At 41.3% G+C, this 20,640-nt stretch overlaps 1 protein-coding gene across 6 annotated transcripts in view; it reads right to left on the reverse strand.

The window, feature by feature from the left end:
- EYA2 (EYA transcriptional coactivator and phosphatase 2) overlaps nucleotides 1-20,640 on the reverse strand; it is a 200,859-nt gene that overhangs the window by 106,490 nt on the left and 73,729 nt on the right. For 4 of the 6 annotated variants that reach the window (XM_061631390.1, XM_061631395.1, XM_061631391.1 and 1 more), the window contains exons 2-4: nucleotides 20,003-20,121; nucleotides 11,973-12,021; nucleotides 7,753-7,895 (exon numbers count right to left, since the gene is read on the reverse strand). In XM_061631390.1, the coding sequence (XP_061487374.1) occupies nucleotides 7,753-7,895; nucleotides 11,973-12,021; nucleotides 20,003-20,111 (301 nt within the window). In that variant the 5' untranslated portion in view covers nucleotides 20,112-20,121. Of the gene's footprint in view, nucleotides 1-7,752; nucleotides 7,896-11,972; nucleotides 12,022-14,843; nucleotides 14,906-20,002; nucleotides 20,122-20,640 lie in introns of those variants that run through there. The other 2 variants (XM_061631392.1, XM_061631393.1) reach the window with 2 other exon arrangements.

Consider the following 20,640-nt stretch of genomic DNA (forward strand, 5'->3'; position numbering starts at 1 on the left):
TCAGTGAACCTTCACTGCAACTGGAGGTCCAAGTGTGGGGAGTGGCTTAGAGTGACTTTTGACTGTTCCTGGACAGGGATAGTTTAGCCACAGTGATGCATGCACTAGCAACCTCAAGAGTTGACTAATGTAATGCACTCTGTGTGGAGCTGCCCTTTAGGTTGATCCAGAAGTGTAGCTTGTACAAAATGTGGTGGTTAGGCTACCAACAGGAGCAGTCTACCTCTGCTGAAAGAGCAGCACTGGCTGCCAACTTGCTACAAGGCCAAGTTTATACATCAGCCTTAAAGATCTGAACAACTTGGGACCTGGTCACCTAAATAAACATTTGCACCCATATAGACCAGCCCAGTTACTAAGATCTCATAAAGCCCTTTTGGTTGGGTCACAGCCTGTGGAAATACATCTGGTAGCCTTTTATGTTGTGGCACCCAATTCAGGGAACCATTTCCTTTTGGAAATAAGATAGGTTGAGTTTCTGGCACCCCCTGAAAACGTATTTATTCAACTAGGCTTTTGAGGGTTACTTGGCCTTAAGAATGTAAGAATCTGGCTACTGAATTTATGGTTGTATTTTAATTTGTATTTACTATAGTGTATTTTTATTGGCTTTATATTTTGTTTATTGAATTGTCTTTTAAAGGTTGTAAACTACCTTGGGGTTGGTATGGAAGGTGGTATATAAATGCTTTAAAATTAAGAAAATATAAATAAATAATCTCTTTCCTCATCCGAAACGTAAGACATACATATGGTTATCTTAGCGTCCAAGAGAATAAACATGCTTCTGCTATTATTTCCATGCCCTGTGTGTTTATCATCATAAAAGGTTCTGCTGTAAATTTTCAGCACAGTTTGTCTCTCTAACCCCCACCCCAGAAGTAAACTTTATCAGGGGAACGTGCCTAAAGAATGCCCTGATTGCAAATACTCTAGGTGGCACTGTTAAGCTACATCTGAATCATGGCAAAATAGAGTTAGAGGGGACCTATAAGGCCATCGAGTCCAACCCCCTGCTCAATGCAGGAATCCAAGTCAAAGCATACGAGACAGGTGGCTGTCCAGGTGAAGTGGTTCACAACATTATCTCTCTCCTTCCCCCACAAACCTACCCCCTATGTCATTTGGTAGGAGAACAGCTCACAGGAACCTGTTAGCTCAAAAATGAAGGCCATTACCCGGACTCAGCATTCCCCCCCCCGAAGGTTGAGGAGGCAATTGTGCAATTAACTGCCCTAGGCTGCAGTTCAGATCCTGAACTATTTATATGGTGCACAGAGTTCACACTAATTATTATCTGTGGGGTAGAGGAGAGGGGCTCACGCTGCACCTGCACCATTCAAATTGCATCTCGTCTTGGGAGTTGGTGAATATAGCAGCATATCACTAGTAGCCGCATATTCAGAGTAAATGGAAAAATTCCACCCCGACTCCAAGAACATAGATGCACAGATGCCCCTAGTTTTTCACAGCCATTTAAAAACTAGAAAGAGAACTTCAGCAGAATTCCCAGAGGCACATTACCCAAAGGATAACAACATCCCATGCCAAAGACAAGCCAATTTATTTGGGCAACTATGAGTGATTATATGCTATTATGTCAGAATGCACCGCTGTTGCCCGAGTTTGACTTTGGTAGGTGCAAGCAAAGAAAAACTGCTTTTCATAAATGACATTTGTATTCTGATTACAGTCGGCAACATGCATGCAAACACTCAACCCATTACAGCCCTGACCATGATTAATCTTCAGTGACAGGCTCTTTCTGGAAGCCTGTTGTCAGACAGAGAAATAACTTGGCACCAAATTAATTTCCACATAGTTCTCCGTTTTGTCTAGGAACTTGGAATAGTTTTATTTTTGAGCCAAAAAAACAATAGTACTTCATTGTTCTTGGTTGTCTGCCAGGTGGGATTTTTCAAAATCTACAGTATCACATGCATTACTAGCAGGCCTGGGGGCAGGGGGGCGGGCAGGGAGAGAGGAGAGTCCACTGTTCAAAAGGTACAAAATAGGTAATCTACAGGATTTATAAACAGCAAGTGGGCCTGGCTTGTGTATGCCCTAAAGACACTAGCCGGTAGCCAATGGCCTGGTTTTCACCTGCTGTTAACAATAGTAACTGTTCAGCATTTGTCTTGGCACCTGTCCAGCTGATACAAATGTGATCCAGACAACCAAATCTAAAGATTTCTCTGATTGCCTTGTTAGAGCTTAGTGTTATAAAGGCAGGTCTATTTACAGAGACAGCTTGGAGATGTTCATTAACTTATTTTATAAAAAATCCATTTAATGTACTTATTTGCTCACCCAATCAGGCATTAAAGTTTTTAAAAAGTAAGGAATGGGGTTGTAAAATCAACATTAACCCAAAACACTCTTTAAAATGGTGAGATGCAAAGGATTATGAAGGGATTAAGACTCTGACAAACACATAAACAAGCCTAAAAAGATTTAAGTTTTTGTTATCTGATGTGGACTCTTAGGGTGTTCTCAAAAACAATACTAAGAACTACATTTTAATTTCTTGCCGATAACAAATGGAGTGCAAAGATCACACTTTACAGAAGATACATTCAAAGAAAAATGTCTCTCACATTCTGCAACACATTTGGGAGCAATGCATTAGAAACTAAAATAATTCCTTACATTGTTTGTGAAAGCACCCTTATGTTTTCAAAAGAATTACCAGATTTGACAATCAGAAAGAGTTTCATGAGCGTAGAATGTACCATACATTTAGCATTTTTGAATCAGATATTGCTTCCCATGACATTCTACAGCAGGGGAGGGGAGCCTCTGGGCCAATAATGGCCCTTCAGGGTTACCCATTTGTCCCCCAAGGCCATTTCCCCCACTAATGACGTCAGTTGATGGGTGGAAGGACATGGTTTAATCCTCCACTGGCTGTGTGATCCTGTTCCCAGTAGGGAACAAGATTGCACAGTCAAGGCAGAAGGATTTAATCCCCACTCAGGAACTGAGCAGGGATTAAAGCCCGTGCAAAACTGCCCTTTGAAGCAGCTCACCCATACAAGCTCCTTCAAAGAGGCTTTTGCAAAGGCTTTAAGACAGCTCCTGCGCTCCCGTTTGCCCAAACAGGAGCATAAAGGCTGTTTTAAAGCTTTTTCCAAGTCTCCCCACACTTTCCTTTTCATTCTCCAAGATCAGGGACTTACAGAGGGCAGGAGAAACTTCCAAGACTCCCCACACTTTCCTTTTAAGTCTCTGACTTAGAAGAGGTTTTTGACTTGGAAGAGACTTTTTAAGTGTGGGGAAATTTAGAAAAGGCTTTCGCAAGTCTTCTCCCCTTCCCTTTAATCCCCCCAATCTCAGAAATTTAAAAGTGAAGCACAAGGGATTTTGTCAGGTGGGTGGCCCGACTCACATGGCAATCATGCAACATCATAACAATGTCATGTCATTGACCAGTGGGTGACTGGTGAGTGTCAGATTTGGTCTGCAAGGCAACTCTTGATAAGGATGTGGCCCATGGAGCCAAAAAAGTCCCCACTCCTGTCCTACAGAATCTGTCTTGCTAAACAGATTCTGTGAATTTGTCTGGGGCTTTAAGTCTGGATTCAGACATCTGAGCCCTATGTGTGGTGGGGCTGGTACCTTACTCTGGGCCACCCACACCATGCAAATTATGCCTTGGTGATTCTCTGAATCTTTATGAACCTTCTGCCACTTTCAGTTGGGAGAAGAGTTACACTCATTGGGTGACTTACAGTACATGTACAAAGTAAATGGAATATGCCTGGCTCACACACATGGTGTTAGGTTCACATGTTACATAGGCCTGGTCCAGGCCCCAGTTCCCAATATGCTTAAATAAGTATCTGTCAGATTTAGTTTTAAATAAAAGTCTAGTTCATTCAGACATTCTTTTGATTTGGTTTTGATCTATCACAGATGAGCAGCAGTAAGTCTCAGGGTCATGTGTATCTCTTTTCCTTCTCCTCCTTTGAGCATGTGAGGAGAAATCAAACATTTTTGCTTTCATTTTGGATAAAACCACAATTTCTCCAATGTATGGATTAATCGGAAGCACTTCCAGCTCTCTTTAGTTAAAACAGACGAGGATATCAAACCATGGTTGAAAATACTTAAGTTGGAAATACTGACAATGGACAAAGAAAAACATTAAGGATGAAGGATTATTACATAAGTAACTAAATACACAATTGTTGGTAGTACCAAGAAGAGTAATAACTACACACTGGAATGGTCTAATGAAACCATCAAATGCAACTCAGTACAATAGAATTTGAAACCAACTTGCACCACAAAAGTTAACAAACAGGATCAGATGTGCTGGGGGGAATATCAGATAAATTTAAGAATGACCAGTATCGTTCTTAATACATGCAGGATACACTGCACACTTTGTTCTTGCTTTGTTTTGAATGGCGAGACAGTACCCTGGCCAGCTCCATTAAATCAAAGCTCAGATGTAGCTTCTGCAGTAGCCACCCTTAGACTGGCCCTTAAATAGGAGCTGCAGCTCTGTCACAGTTGCTAACTCTACCTTTGGTTAGAGGAACCTCTTCGTTTAAAGGGGCACAGCTAACTGAGTTGATCTAATGTAGTGTTCTTCAACTGTGGGTCCTCAGATGTTGTTGGTTTACAACTCCCATCTTCCTGTGCCATCTTAGCCAATGGTCAGGCATGACAACATCTGGGGACCCAAGGTTGAAGAACACTGATCTAATGGAGTGGGGAAGTGTTCCACTAGGTCTTCTGAGGTGGATCCTTGGAGTCAGAAGAGAGCAACATGATATCTTCAGGGAAGAGAGGTACTGGTATAAGAGGCTTGTCTACAGCAAGTGCTTCTGGATGGCTACATATATCTGGGCCATTCTCTCACACACCTCAAACCGTTGGCCTCATTCCCTGCAGAATGGGAATCTGTCTCTAGGGTCCTGACAGTTCAGTTATAACAAAATGGAGTATTATGTTGGAATATTTCTCTGTTGTACTTTATTGTAAATGATAAATATATTTTCCTCAAGACAGTGTGGTTAAATATTTCCCTTTCCTCCATTTTTAAAAACTAAATGATAATTGTCACTATTTGTTTAGATATGCACTGTTTTACTCCTGCTAAAGGATTCTCAGGCCTTGGCACAGGTCCAAGATGGCCTGCACCAGGAGTTCAGTTGGTGTGCAGACAGACAAGGATCAGGAGGGGCCAGAGGCATCAGATGTGGTCTGAAAAGGCTGGAGTCAGGTACCAGATCTGGCAGGCAAGACACCAGGAGTCTGCTGTTGCTTCCCCCAAGATATATTGCACAGACTGATGAGCTGACTTGGCTACAAGAAGTGTTTTAAAGGGCCTGGTTGTTCTGATTGGTGGGAAGGGTCAGCTGATGACGTTAAAGCTGAGAGATCAGCTACTCTCTTCAGACTGGAGCTGCAGCCAAGAGAGGACTATTTTCTCCAAGGTCTAATCTGCCTGATCTTCTGAAGACCCAGAGTGCCTGTGATACAAGAGTTGGGGGGGAACCTTTGGCCCTCCAGATGTTGCTGAACTACAACTCCCATCACCAGGGGCCATTGGCTATGCTTTCTGGGGCTGATGGGAGTTGCTGTTCAGCAACATCTGGAGAGCTAAAGGTTCCCCACATCTGCACAAGAAGAAAGACTCTGGAGGTTCTAGTTCAAGTCACCCTGCCCCTTTGTTGCCTTACAAGGTCTTTGTTTAAAAAATAAGAATAAAATTTAAAGGTTGCATTCAACTAACATTTACTCAGAGTAGACCCACTGAAATTAATGGACCTAAGTTAGTCATGGTAATTACTTTCAATGAGTATATTATGAGTAAAAGTTGAACACAACCCTTTGTTTAAGAGAAAAGTGAATGTAGAAACTGTCTACTCTCCTCCTCTCACACCCAGAGGAGGAAAAGAGTAGAAAATTGCATGTACTTGAGACACCATGGTTTGGAGACTGTCTAAACAGGCCATGCCTTTCTAAGCAGGCAAAGCTCAGTTGCCTTTCACGATGGTAAGTGCAACATGTGACTCAACTAAGTCTTAGTATATGCTGTGCATGCAGCCACCTTGCCTGCTAACTTCTCCTGTGTCCACACTAGTCTTCCCAGGTACTCATCTTCCCTTTTGTTCTTTCTCACTGCTGGAGTGAATAATGAATTATCACCTGGTATTTTCATCACTGGTCCACTGTTAGATTTGACCTTGTTGCTCAACTGTTACACCAATCCCCCAGCTTAGTAACCTCCAATTATTCAGTACCAGCTATGTTCTGATCTATCCAAAGTTTTTGTGCTTGGATCAGATAATGCAAATACCACTACCATTTCATTAAAAAAAATACTACAAAGAAGTGTGTGGTGTATATCAGATGCAGGCTCATTTTTTGTCTTATGTTTCTTGTACCTGGACCACTTTTTAAAATTGCTACTGCAAGTACTAATTTCACTACTTCCCAAGTTATTCTATTGTGCCAATGCATTGCACATTCCAGCTTTTTGGCCATTTCTATGATTTTGTTTTAACCCCCACACCACGTCCTTTACATGCTGCAAAATGATGCACAACATTGTCCATGAACTGGAGATTCCACTGAGAAAACAAAAGAAGATCTCAACCTTCCAAACACATCTAACATGATCTCTATTTGTACAAGATGAAGTGTGGCTGTTCTATACTTTGAGCACACAGACTCTGAGCTGCTGAAAACAGTAAGGCAGTCTCAAAACAAACATCTGCTCTGTATTAACTTTGCTACAGCGTATGTCTGAAAATGCATACTGCATGTGCATGTAAAATATAAGCAGCGCCATCATCTAAAAGTTTGTTGTGCTTTGCTAGACAGAGGACTCTTGGCTAGCAACTACTGAACATATGTCCCTCAGAAACTCAGATTACAAAGATTCCACACTACCAGTATCCCATACCACTACTTAACAGGGAATGAGAAACAAGTTGTCTAGTCCCACCTTCTTAACATGCAAGAATGGCCTTCTTAACCTGAGTGGCCTTATTGACCACTCTTGCCACAGTTTCAGAGTATGCATGTTGACTGAGTCAGAAGATGCTTGCTGTTTTCCATTCCAGTTTAACAGTATTGACTGATAGCACCCTTCATTTTGATTTTATGATGACTTGCATATTTCCTTCCAATACTATGACCTACTGTTTCTTCCAAATCTGTACCTCTTTTCAGATGAACCACTCCATGCATCCAACGAAGATGTTGAGGGGGGAAGGGGATCTCACCCATTGGCCATGCATCCAATGTCAGTGTAGCCTCTGGCCAAACACCTGATGTTCATACATATAGCTGCATACATAAGGGCCCCTTTTACATGTACAACCGAATGCACCATCATTGCATGTGGCCAGAGTGCATGGTTGGATTCTCTTGTCTATGGAGGGACTGAAAGAGGCTTATATCAATCAGTAACAAGATACCCATCCTAAACACTAGAATGGAGGTCCTCTAGGTTACAAAATTACAGTTGCTGTTGCTCAGACATTTGTAAATCATAACTTTGTGCAAAATGAAGCGAGACACCCTCCACACCAAGGGTAGGGAACTTGTGGCTGTCCAGATGTTGCTGGACTATAATTCTCATCATTCTTGACTTTGGTCATACTGGCTGGGGCTGATGGAAGTTGAAATCCTCCAACATCTGGAGAGCCAGAGGTTTCCTGCCCCAGCTCTACACAAAGTGAAGTTTCCTAATTTAAAACAAAAAAATCAAACCGCTAGCACACTACTCACTATAGGAAGGTATTCCGTAAGGTTGCCCAGGTGGCGGATATGCAGTATAAGCAGCAGTTTGCTGGATTCCTGTGCTGTACTGAGTCTGTCCATATGTGGCCATCGTTGGAAAGGATGGGACAGTTACTATATGGGGATAATGTCTATTTAAAAGAAAGAGAGAGAATGTAAGACAAACAATGGATGACTTTCAACAGTTGACTTCTAGTTGACTTTAATAATTATATCCAGTATTATGCTAAGGCATGCTTTTAAACCATTAGTCCAAATAACTACTTTGTGAATAATCAAGAGAATTGAAGCAGGACTGTAGTACCATAGTGCTGTAAAATTAGTCACAGCTTTACCTAGATAGATCTGACATAGAGCTAAGCCCATGCAATTCTCATTTTACTAAGCATGCAGTACTTGTGCACTGAGAGGCGCCAAGAAAAGCACAAATGGTGCAAATCCAAAGCTGGCTTCTTTCTAGGGCTGCATACAGAGGTATATAATTTGAGCAACTAAGCTGATATGGAGGTTCACTCACTGCATCTTGTTCACGCAAACTATCACCTCGCCAGAAATGAACATGACCTTGGTATAGATCAGTGGTACAGCATCTGCTTTACAAGCAGAAGGTCCCAGGTTCAATCTTAAGCTTCTCCAGTTGGACTCTAAGGGTCCCTCCCTGAAACGCTGGAGAGCCACTACTAGTCAGTGTAGACAGTACTGAGCTAGGTGGACCAATGGTCTGACTCAATATGGCAGCTTTCTATGTTCTTATAAAGTCCAGGGGAATAAGCCAGATGAAGGGGGTGGGGAAGGTGACTGAGAGACATATGAATCAACAGTCAAGTCACTGGTTAAAAGAGGAGAATCCAGACTCACTCTAATCTGAGGGAGAAAAAGCCACAGCAAATCCTTTGTTACAGTATATTTGCATATGCCTTATACTGTATCTCCTATCCAAAATTGCCAGACCGTTGCATGTGCATGGACATACACAGCATAAAATCACACCTGGACTGGATCCATATTAATAGAATCATAGAACAGTAGAGTTGGAAGGGACCTATAAGGCCATCATGTCTAACCCCCTGCTCAATGCGGGAATCCAAATCAAAGCATTGCTGACAGATGGCTGTCCAGCTGCCTCTTGAATGCCTCCAGTGTCGGACAGCCCACTACCTCTCTAGGTAATTGGTTCCATTGTCGTATATAGTGTCACTCCAACACCTGTTTTGGCCAAGTGAACATACAAAACATTTCCTACAAATCTGATGTGACAGGCACACCATTCGCACCTTCCAGAAATGGTTTTGCATTTAGGAATAGAACTATGGTACTGTTTATATGAAAATTCCTGCTTTTGAAATTTAAAACAAGAGACATCAGAACTTGAAAATATTGGTTGTTGTCTGTATCACTGCCATCTGATTCATTTCACAAAAGGTTCAGAGCAAAGTTCTAAAACAACATTAACCAACATTCACATGCATGAACTTTGGAGAATTTCACATGCTACCGACCGCTGCATACCAGAAATGATAACCCCATAGTTGATTATGTAATTAGCAAAAGTAGTAAGTCAATTTCCCCGATTTGGGCAGTTCTTTAAGCTCCTTTTCCCCTTCCTCTGATGCCCCCCCCCTTCGCAAATATTTAAAACAGGGATGGGGAACCTGTGGCCCTCAGATATAGTTAGATTCCAACTCCCAATAACTCCAGACAGTATGGCCAAGGTTCAGGGATGATGTGAGTTGTAGTTTAACAGAATCTGGGAGGCCCACCATCCCTGGTTTAAACTAACACTGAGCTGAACACAGCCCCTAATCTCTGTAACCTGCTGCATGGTTCAGGCTGCAAAGTTATAGGAGAGGAGTTTTAACTCTTTTGGGTGGGGGTGAAAGGTTTTTTTTTTGCGGTTTCTCTTGCCATTTCCCCCAACACAATGTCCTGGGGAATGGTGGCTGACAGCACAGGAGGGCCACAACTGTGAAACTGGAGAAAGCAAAAAATAAAATTGTAAAAGAAGAAAAGAAAGCAAGAGGTAGACCTACTTTGTGTCTTCTTTTGCCCCGAACCAGTCTCCCCAATTATAGTTGAAAAATGACTTCTTGGCTCAGCCCAGTTTAAACATAATAGTGGTAAAAAGCATTATACCATACTTTTAGGATTTGAATTCAAAACCATTTTTTTTGTTTTACTCAAATATATTCAGATGTTTTGAGTATATTTTCACCAATCCATGAAACATATGTATAGGCTTTAACTATTTTGTTTTTCAGCACATTTATGTTTGTTTTTCAAACATTTAATGTGATTTTAAAAAAAATCTGTATAACTAGAAAGGCCTTTTAAAAAGTAGTTTTAAAAACACACCAAAATAATCTAGTTTCAAACACTCACAATGATAACAGAAAAAACAATGAGCAGCTCAGACATCATGCAAAATCATGGTTTGTGACTGCTAACTATAGATTAGATTCCATGCCCCTTAATCCTCACTCAAACAGTTCGATTGTTGAGTAACAGAGGAGCATTAGCACCTTAAGAAGACTTTAGACCTGGGTTCCCAAACAGGTCAATGGAGCACCAGTGATCCACAAGCTTCATTCAGGTGGTCCATGGCATGTCCCCATGAATTTTAATTTTTAATTGTATTTTTATGGCTTCCTTTATTTATTATATTGCATTTTATTGTATTATGGAATACAAATTATAATACATAATTATATGAAATACAAATTATAATACCATAAAATGCAATATAAGAATATAACAACATAAGAAGAGCTCTGCTGCATCAGGCCAATTGCCCATCTCTTCCAGCATCCTGTTCTCACAGTGGCCAACCAGATGTCCATAGGAAGCTTACAAGTAGGACCTGAGTGCAAGAGCACTCTCCCCTCCTACAGTTTCCTGTAACTGGTATTCAGAAGCATACGCCTCAGACCATGGAGGCAGAGCATAGCCATCTTGGCTTGTAGCCACCGACAGCCTTATCCTCCATGAATTTGTCTAATCTGCTTTTAAAGCCACCCAAGTTAGTGGCCATCACTGTCTCTTGTGGGAGCAAATTCCATAGTTTAACTATGCTTTGTATGAAGAAGTCCTTTCTTTTGTCTGTCCTGAATCTTCTAGCATTCAGCTTCATTGGATGTCCACGGGTTCTAATGTTACGAGAAAGGGAGAAAAATGTTTTCTCCTTGCCATGCAGAACTTTATACACTTCTGTCATGTCACCTCTTACTCTCCTTTTCTCTAAACTAAAAAACCTCAAATGCTGCAACCTTTCCTCATAGGGGAGTTGCTCCATTCTCTTGATCATTCTGGTTGCCCTTTTCTGAATCTTTTCCAACTCTAAAATATTTCCAACTCTACAAGAAATAAAAGAAGCAATAAAAATACAATTAAAAGTCATACAGTATGTCGCACAGTGCATTGCAACTGCTACAACAGTCAGAACAAGACCACTGGCAATTTTCAAGTGGTCTGTGGGAAAATAAATTTGGGAACCACTAGGAACACAGGAAGCTGTCTTATACCAAGTCAGGCCAACAGTCCATCTAGCTCAGTATGGTCTACACTGACTAGCAGTCCAGCATTTCAGGCAGGGAGTCTCTCCCAACCTCATTTGGAGATGCTCAAGACTGAACCTGGGATCTTCCACAGCTTGGAAAAGTTACTTTTTCGAACTACAACTTCCATCAGCCCCAGCCAGCATGGCCACTGGATTAGGCTGGGCTGATGGGAGCTGTAGTTCAAAAAAGTAACTTTTCCAAGCTCTGGGATCTTCTGTATGCAAAGCAGACACTCTGCCAGTGGGCTACGGCCATTCCCCTGCTTTAGAGGCATTCCTTTCTATATGGACAAGAAAGGAGAATCTAAGATGTAATGTGCAGGCAATTATTGAAAAAAGAAGTGATTTTATTGTGAGTAGACATGGCTAGGATTGCACTGTAATCAACTAACAGCACAAACCTGGATATGTCTACTCAGAAGTAAGTCCTGCTGAGTTCAGTAGTTCCCCCAGAGCTTTGTATTTTGATATTTAGAATGTTTGTTGTGAGTCACTTTGGGCACAGCATGCTGTAGAAAGGTGGCATATAAATAAACTTAATCAATCAGTCAAGGGTGCTTCAGATTACAGTCTAAGATTTCTTTAACTTGGTGACACCCCTAGAAATAATATATTTCTTTTGACAGTTATCACAGATTCAGTACAGCACTCTTACTTTGTAGAGTAGAGATGAAGAGAACACTGAGGCGCAGCTTTGGTGTTGCCTACGAAACAAAATTAGCACAATAAATAACATCAGCTATGCTTTCGAGAGGGTAGCCATGTTAGTATACAGCAGCAAAAACAACAGAGGGTCTTGCAGCACATTAAAAACTATCAAATTTATTATGGCAAAAACTTTCATTGACTGCAGCACACTTCATCAAATGAACCGTTAACCGGAGTCACAGGTATGTATGTGTATATAAAGATAGATATAGATCTATGTACACACACAAACACATGGGGAGTACTCAAAACAGTGACATCAGAAAGGGAAAGAAAACTATACTGAAATCAGTGTTGATTACTCTCCAGTCTTTGTATAATTGAAGTGTAGGACGTAATTATGACATTCATAATTGGGCACATGAGACCCCCTGGGTTATTTTAATGTGGAGTGACAGCAGTAGCCCATGATACAAATGCATGAAAGACTTCAGATTCTGGCTGATTGGTGCTGAAATAAAGCAAGTATCAAAACCTAGGAGGAAAATGAAGAATACTTTGGATCCATGCTAATCTCAGAAGGTGACACGCTGGAAAAGGTACAAGCCAGTTAGCCAAAAGGGGAAAAAGGAAGAAAAAGTGTCAGGATGACAAAGGAACCTTAAGGAACCTAATCAGAATTTATTCAGGTCACTGGTATCTGATGATGTACATCCAAGGGCCACAAAGAATGTAGGGGAAACCTCAGAACCTCTACTGAACATATTTGACAACTCATGAAAAACTGGCATGATCATCACACCCTACTGCAACATATTTGTATTTGTAGTCAGAAAGCCAAATATCTTTATTAGGACTGCATAAATTAAGATGTGGGTTTTGAGCATTTACCACCCATTGCCATCTTGATTTACATCTTTGCACTGCTACATAAGAGCTAGAAAGTAAGGCTCTTGGATTGGGGCAAACATGCTTTTACCATATATTCTTGTAAAATCTAGATATTCTCACCATGAGCAACAGTGTCACCTAATACCCAATTCATAGCAACCTTTGCTACTGCATCAGGCAGGATTCATGCAAAGTGTCAAGCAAGGACAGAAATCGAACTTCTTATTTATTTATTTAAATGTATTGACTGCCCTTAACACAAAGGACAAAGGTGCTAGGGTGGGTCACAACAGTTTTAAAATACATAATTAAAAACAGTTAAAAACGAACTAAAACCACTTCACAAAAATGGGGCACGTCCTAAAAATATACATCTCAGGTGTCAACGGCCAGGATAAAGAGGTGCATCTTTTGCATTTGGCGAAAACTGTACAGTGAAGTTTCCAGACGCACTTCTGTGGGGAGTTCCATAACTTAGGGGCCGCCACAGAGAATGCCCTCTCCCAGGCCACCACCACCACCCCTCAGCTTCTGAGGTTGGTAGAACTACCAAAAGGGTCCCCTCTGTTGATCTCAACACCCCAGAGCGTCTGTAGGGAAGGAGGCAGTCTTTTAGATACGGTCATTGAGGGCTTTAAACACTAATGTGAACACCTTGAATTCGGCCCAGAAATGAACTGGCAACTAATTCAGCTGTTTTAAAACACGGGTTATGAGATCTAAAAGGAACCCCAGATGGCTGCTGCATTTTGGACCACCTGACATTTCCGATTTGTCTTCAAGGGCAATACCACATATAGCACATTATTTTATTTATTTATTTTTATTTATTATTTGATTTATATCCCGCCCTTCCTCTCAGTAGGAGCCCAGGGCGGCAAGTAGGAGCCCAGGATGGCATTACAATAATCCAATCTGGAAATTACCAGAGCATGGAGTATTGTGGCCAAGTCATCTCTGTCCAAAAAGGGCCAAACCTGGCAACCAGTTGGAGCTGAAAAAAGGCATTTCTAGCTGCTGAGACCACCCAGGGCTCCAGTGACAATGTGGGATTCAGGAGTATCCCCAGGCTGTGGACCTGCTCCTTCTTGGCGAGAGCAACCCTATCCAGAGCAGGCCATCTCCCCACTTCCCAGACATGAGAACTGTGTGCAATGAAAGGAGATAGTGGGGATGTGCCAGCTAGCTTGTTCCCTGCCATCATGTTGTTGGTCTGGCCACCCTCCACATGTTGGAGGACAAATATGTACAGTGCCTGCTGTACATGTGGAGGCTCTTGGTGTGATTTAGAATCCTGTAGTTTAAGAGTTGTAGATGTTTGCACAATTCACATAGGGGCTTAGGGGAGAAGACATTCTCAAGCCATGTGAGGGCCAGAGAATCCAGATTCACATCAAAGAGGAAAGTGTCATGTGGTATGGAACATGTAACAAATCCGGACGCAGAAGGTGCTGCATCTTCTCATACATACCAAAGGAAAATATTGTCATAGGATTGGGGGTTGGTTGGTTTGGATGATGTCTTTGGTCCCCTCCAAACCTGTAAGGTTGGGATCCGTAGTGGAGGGAACCTGCTAAACTGGTTAACCAGTTCCTTTGTTAAGATAATGGCTCTCTGGCCAAGTCTGTCAAGAGCCCTGTTTACACATCTAAAGAGCTGGTCAAGAGTAATGCTATGAGCCCTTCCATCTTATGCTCAGGTTGTATATATGTGTAAATAAAACCATATATCCTAAGGACACCACAGTCTCCGCAGACCTTCATTCCAAGGAGACCAAACCCCAAGTAAGCACTGGAACCCCCTGGAGTATCTCATAGCTAGAGATTGGGGTGTGTGCAATAATATGTACACACTATTATATACTCAGTAGTATGGGATTAGTGAACAACTACTTGCCGCCCTGGGCTCCTGCCGGGAGGAAGAGCGGGATATAAATCAAATAATAAATAACTAAATAAACTACTGAGCAGGAGATAGTCTCAGTTACCCAGTTTTCAATCAGCATGTGTCCCCATCGCCGCAAGAGAATTGTCCTCATTAGGAAGTCATCTGAAGATGAGACAACTTCAGTTTATTCAGCAATTCATAAGATAGTGAATTAAACATCTCAGACATGTTTTATTTAATGGAATATGCAAATACATTGAAAATATAAATATAAAGAAATAATCCTATGGGTTCATGTAATATTGTTATTCTGTATAAAACCTGTGAGAACATTTCCAAAATATCCAGTGCACGCAGAAGATTTCTGTATACTTTGCTCATTCTTGCTTGAAAATTATCATCTCAATATAATTTTGTTTGCCTTTGATGTTTATTGTCTTTTTATCATCACAGCCTCATCTATTCAAACTCATCTGTTATCAGTTAACCTTTTATTTGTCCTTGTGAGACCAAAGTACCTGAGCTGAATGAAAAAAAATATAATAATCTCTCTCTCTCTCTCTCTCTTATTAGCTCTCTTCGGATATCTTGCAGAAGCATGTGGGCTTAAAGAATGGAGGTGATGGGAACATGCAATAACAACAACAACAACAACAACAACAACAACAATAATAATAATGCACAGAAGCCCCCCCCTCAACCTCCCTGAATGTGCCAGCTCCACTTCAGACCTTCTTGCATTGACAGGGAAGGTCTGAAAGACTATTATAAATGCCTTCAAATGCCTTATTAGGGTTCCCAATTGCAAAGAGGATTCTAAGCACATTAACCTGAATGCACTCTTGATGTGGGAAAAGCTGAAGTGGAGCTGGTGAGTGTGCAGAAGTTGGGCTGAGGGTTATGTGCACACTCCTGTCCCTTCTTTAAGCTCATACACATTCAAGGTGAATGCCTGAACAAGGACCTCTCTTTCATATGAATCTGACCTTGCTGCCACCAGTTATGCTGCACTGCATACAGAAAGAATGGCTTCCTTCAGACATAATGGCCAAATCATGACTATTGTGAATGAGCTTGAGCTCATGTGCTCCTTCCTCCTCTGTCCCTCTCCAATTAACTACATTTTGCCATATGTTCTAAAACAGGCAAACTATTGTGATCACACACCACAGTTTTTCTCCACTTCAGGATTAGAAACCATTGTATGAACTACATTTCCTCATTCTGGTTTGGAGGCAAACCATGGTTTCTGTGGCTCAGTCATGTAGCTTGCTCAGATCACAAAGGCAGGGTAGAAACAGGCCCAAACCAAAACCTGATTGTGATGGCCAAACCATACGTTGACTATTGACCTGATTTGCATGACACTCTAAGCTAAACCTTAGTTTAATAAACTTTGGTTACAGCTCTTCGATACCAAGGAGAGAGCTTAACCACAAACTCCGGTTTGGACAAGACAGTAAGCCAAACCTTGGACTGGAGAGGAGTAAAACGGTTGCAAACTCCTCTCTGGGATGCCACACAAAGTCGTGCAAACTTGCTAAGCCAAGGTTTGGCTTAGCATGTCATGTGAACCAGACCGTTGTATCTGAGTAAAGCCAGTGTCTTCACCCCTTATTCATTTAATTATTATTTATTCTTACATTTATTTCCTGCCTATTTCCCATCATGGATGTGGTTCCCATCTAGGCACTGACTAGACCTAAATCTGCTTAGCTTCAGCAAGGAGATGGCCTCATGTGCCTTTAGACCAATCTTACATTTCTTCTCCCCAGATACAGAAAGCTGCCACAGATGCTGCTATCTAGGCAACTTGTTGATCTAGAATATGCTCTATCACTGAGCTATGCTCCAAATCTCACTATAAGCATAATGTGCATGTTTTGATTCTGTGGGAGCACTGAAAAAAATATCAAATTCAGCTTCCTGAGAATCTCAGCTTTCTTAAAAAAAATAATTCACAGCCCTTATGAGAATGAATATATGCTATTCATGTGGGTGTGAGCAAAACTTGCTGAAGTATCAAAAGCCAGAGAGATAACTGATTAAGATTTTCACTGGCTGAGGGTGGGCCTTCTTCAGTATCCTTGACTCCCCATCACTATAAAAACAAGAATTCTGTAAGTAGCAACACCTGCAGAATAAATTATCCCCCCCCCCGGTCAAAATGCTGGTATTTCCAAAGGCCCATCCTCATTAAACTATCAGTACCTCACAGAGATTCTAACACCATAAATATGTTCTTAACTTATTTAACCTCTCTCTATTCTCTGCCTTATCTTTTTAAAAAAAACTTGTTATAAAATAAAAACACAATTACAGTAACTCACAGATATATGTTCCGTTAACATAAAAGTATAATAACGTTTAAAAATTGTTTCACATGCAAAATTAATAAGTCTTCAAAACATCCAGTGTCTAGAGATATGGTGATGAATTAGTTGAGGATCGTTTGAAACATAAAATTCAGAATACGAAATAAAAACTGTCTTGCTAAATATGTGAATTTTATTTATATATTTTTTAACCAATCTACTAATAAAGGGCATTTATAAACTAACACTCTTCCATTTACCAGCTAGATCTATTTTTGCTGTTACCAAATTAACAATTGCTTGATCTTTTTTATACTTGATCAGCCGCTGATTTTTTTAACCATCTCATCATTTCTCCATAGTCCTTTTCAGATACTTTAATTTCAACAAAAGCTTTCTTAAAAAGTTAGTAAAAAGCTTACTCTGTAGCCTTACTCAGGTGTTTCAACACCTCATGCAATTACAACAGTGTGAGGGGAAAATGCTGGACTATGATTGCTGCCCTGCTGCCTCTTTTACGTCCCCGAGGGTCTGGCTCTGCTATTGTCCATGCACTGGGGTTAAAGGTCTGAAGCAGGGAGCCTGCTGCATCTGCATAGGCTCCCTGTACTATTTAGAATCCTAATCATGCATACACGTACACAGCAGCTCCCCCACTTTAGATGTTCAGCCCCAGTGCATGGACCATCAGGGGATACAAATGGCAGGGGGTGGGGCCAGTGGGTTCAGCCTTGCTTTCCCGGGCCACACAATTGTGGATTAAAACAGTCAAAGGGCTGGGTAGAGGAGGGAAGGATTAAACTTTCCTTCCCCGTGCACTGTGGTCCTGAACCAGATTAGGGCTCTCCACTAACCTTTGGGTAAGAAAAAAAGCAGAAGGTCCCAAGTTCAGTCCTCTGCACCCCCAGGCAGGGCTGGAAATGAAACCCCGGCGAGCCGCTGCCAGTTAGTGTAGACACTACTGAGCTAGATGGACCAATTATCTGACTCAGTATACGGCAGCTTCCTATGTTTCAGGCTCACAAGTGTAATGTGTAGTTTGATCATCAGACACCCCATCTTGGGGTCTGATGGAAGAGCAGCTTTTCTGGCTCACATATTGGTGGCTGACAGTTTGCCAGCTGCTGTACTGGCATCTACCAGAGTCCGTCTGCTAAGAGTTACACAAGCCCCAAGAAAGATGGTATTAAAGATGTTGCAGGCAAAGGGTTAATCACTACAGTTAATTAGCTAGTGACTTCTGCCAGCCCTGCTCCAACAGGAAGATTGTAGGGGCTGAAGCGCAGCAAACAATAGCTGCAATTGTACTAGCAAAAAACTAGTTCAGCGGCATCATTTGCCAATAATTTTAAAAACAGATTTGAACATTCTCTCCTCCTCCCACCTCCATTCTTTTTCATGCTGTCCAAGTGAAGGGAGAAGATGGGAATTGGGGAAAGGCAGATAACTTTCCATCCCCTAACCTCAACTACCAAAAGAATGTGCCCTTAGTATCTGCCAAGTTTGAAACTTCAGACCACAGATTTGAAGGGTGTCTGTCTGTCTGTCTGTCGTGTGTGTGTGTGTGTGTGTGTGTGTGTGTGAGAGAGAGAGAGAGAGAGAGAGAGAGAGAGAACACAAGACAGAAATAAGTATTCAGCAATGATAACAACACTGTCAGCATCTGCTTTCTGATCTTTTAAGGCACACTAAAACAGCAACAGTAGCTCGCCGTCCAACAGTTCACAGCTGAAAACAGGGGGGCACTCCAAAGATCACTGCTTGAGCATCCCCCACCTCCAAATAACACGCTGTGAAAGGCAGTGATCAGATATAAGGATGTTTAATCTAACAATGGATTCAGATGGACATGAGAGAAAGCTTGAAATCCAAACACCAGCAATATTTGACACACTGGAAAGCAATGGCAGATGGGGATAGCAGTGAAACAGTGCACTGGAATTCTGTGATTATGTGCACGTATTTATATCCATGCGCATTACAGTCAATATCTATGTGTACATGCGCACATATATGCAGACCAACTCAGAGATTTAATGTTTGGAGTTCTGCAGCGAGGAACGTGAGACTGGAGGAATTATATGTAAATGTGAATGAATGCCAACCATTTTTTAAAAAGGCATCCTCAACATCTCCCTAAAATAAAAGTTAGGGTCAGTGTCTTACCAGGCAAAGGGACCAGAAAATAGAAACAATTCCTTGTAAATAGGGACAATTGGAACATATAAAGCCCAAGGCACAAATCAGAACATTTAGTACCCAGTTGAGCAAAGTACATTCTTCAAACAAACCCTTTCCCTTTCTAAGTTCATACAGAAGATATAAAAAACAGATATGAGTATGACAGAGAGAAGAAAATGATCACAAGCCATGGTGATATCAAAACAGTCAAACCCACATCTAGCATGAGCAACCACAATAGCTCCTTGAAGCTGGTCTATTAATTGCTCATATCAAGGCTGACTGTTCTGACATTTCTGCTTCCTCTATGTGCTTCAAAAAGTACAAGCAAGCAAAAGTAACACCGAAAATAACCCCTTTCAGACCGATGGTCTGTCATGGCCCAGTGTTGTCAACCATTGCAGTGCCTTGCATCGAGTTCCTTCCCTCACTTCTAACCTGGTACTCTTTAAAAAGGAAGCGCCATGGGGAGGAGAAAATTCAACCTGGATCCTCACAAATGCGAAGTTTACACCCTGCCATTAAGCCACGGGATCTTCCAAATATCCTGCTCATCCAAAAAGGAATCACACAACTGAAAATAAACACTACCAATATAATTATTAGGAATTAATTAGGTTTGATTGATGTGCGTAAGAGAAAAACTCCAAGCCCTGATTCATGCAAGCCAAGGCCATATGCCTGCTTCCCCTCCTACTCTACATACCCGCCCATGGCTAGGCAGCTAAAGTTAATAAGCCATGAACAAGAACTGTCAGCTTACCTTCTATGTCATCTGGAACCGTGGCATAAGTGTTAGAAAGGTTAAGCTTCAGAATGTCAGGGTGTTCTCTATTTACAGTCAAGCTGGGTGATGTCACTAGATCTAGCATTTCCTTGTACCTGGAGGAAAACAAAAGAGGGGGACTCAGATAATTTATTCATTAATTATGCACATTCGCTAATGATTCTACTTTTTTCCCTAGGAGTACAAATATTAAAGCTGATTACCTAAACCCTGGCTTCATATAAATTCTACATAAACAACATCCACAAAAAAAGTTTTTGTCAAAGGGAAAACATTGAATTAAAAATCAAGCCATCGCTTCCCTTGGAGATTACACCCATCTGATTAATTTTTTTCCTGCTCATCTTGGATTTTGCCATCAGAAGATTACATTTATGTATTTCTTAAAATGCCATGAAAAACAAGCAATGCATTTTAGTATTATCATCATCTTCCAATCCATGCCGCTACTGAATAAGGTTGCGAATTACAGGAACATTTTTAACAAGAATGGAGATAGGAGACTCTCGACAGCATTACACAGTTATGGAAGATTTAAAGAGAGGAAGCTATTACATAGGATAGATCCAGATTAATCTTAATGGCAGCAATCTTGCACACAGTCTGCTTAAATA

The sequence above is a fragment of the Rhineura floridana genome, chromosome 6, assembly GCF_030035675.1.
Source record: "Rhineura floridana isolate rRhiFlo1 chromosome 6, rRhiFlo1.hap2, whole genome shotgun sequence".
NCBI classification, from domain to species: Eukaryota; Metazoa; Chordata; class Lepidosauria; order Squamata; family Rhineuridae; genus Rhineura; species Rhineura floridana.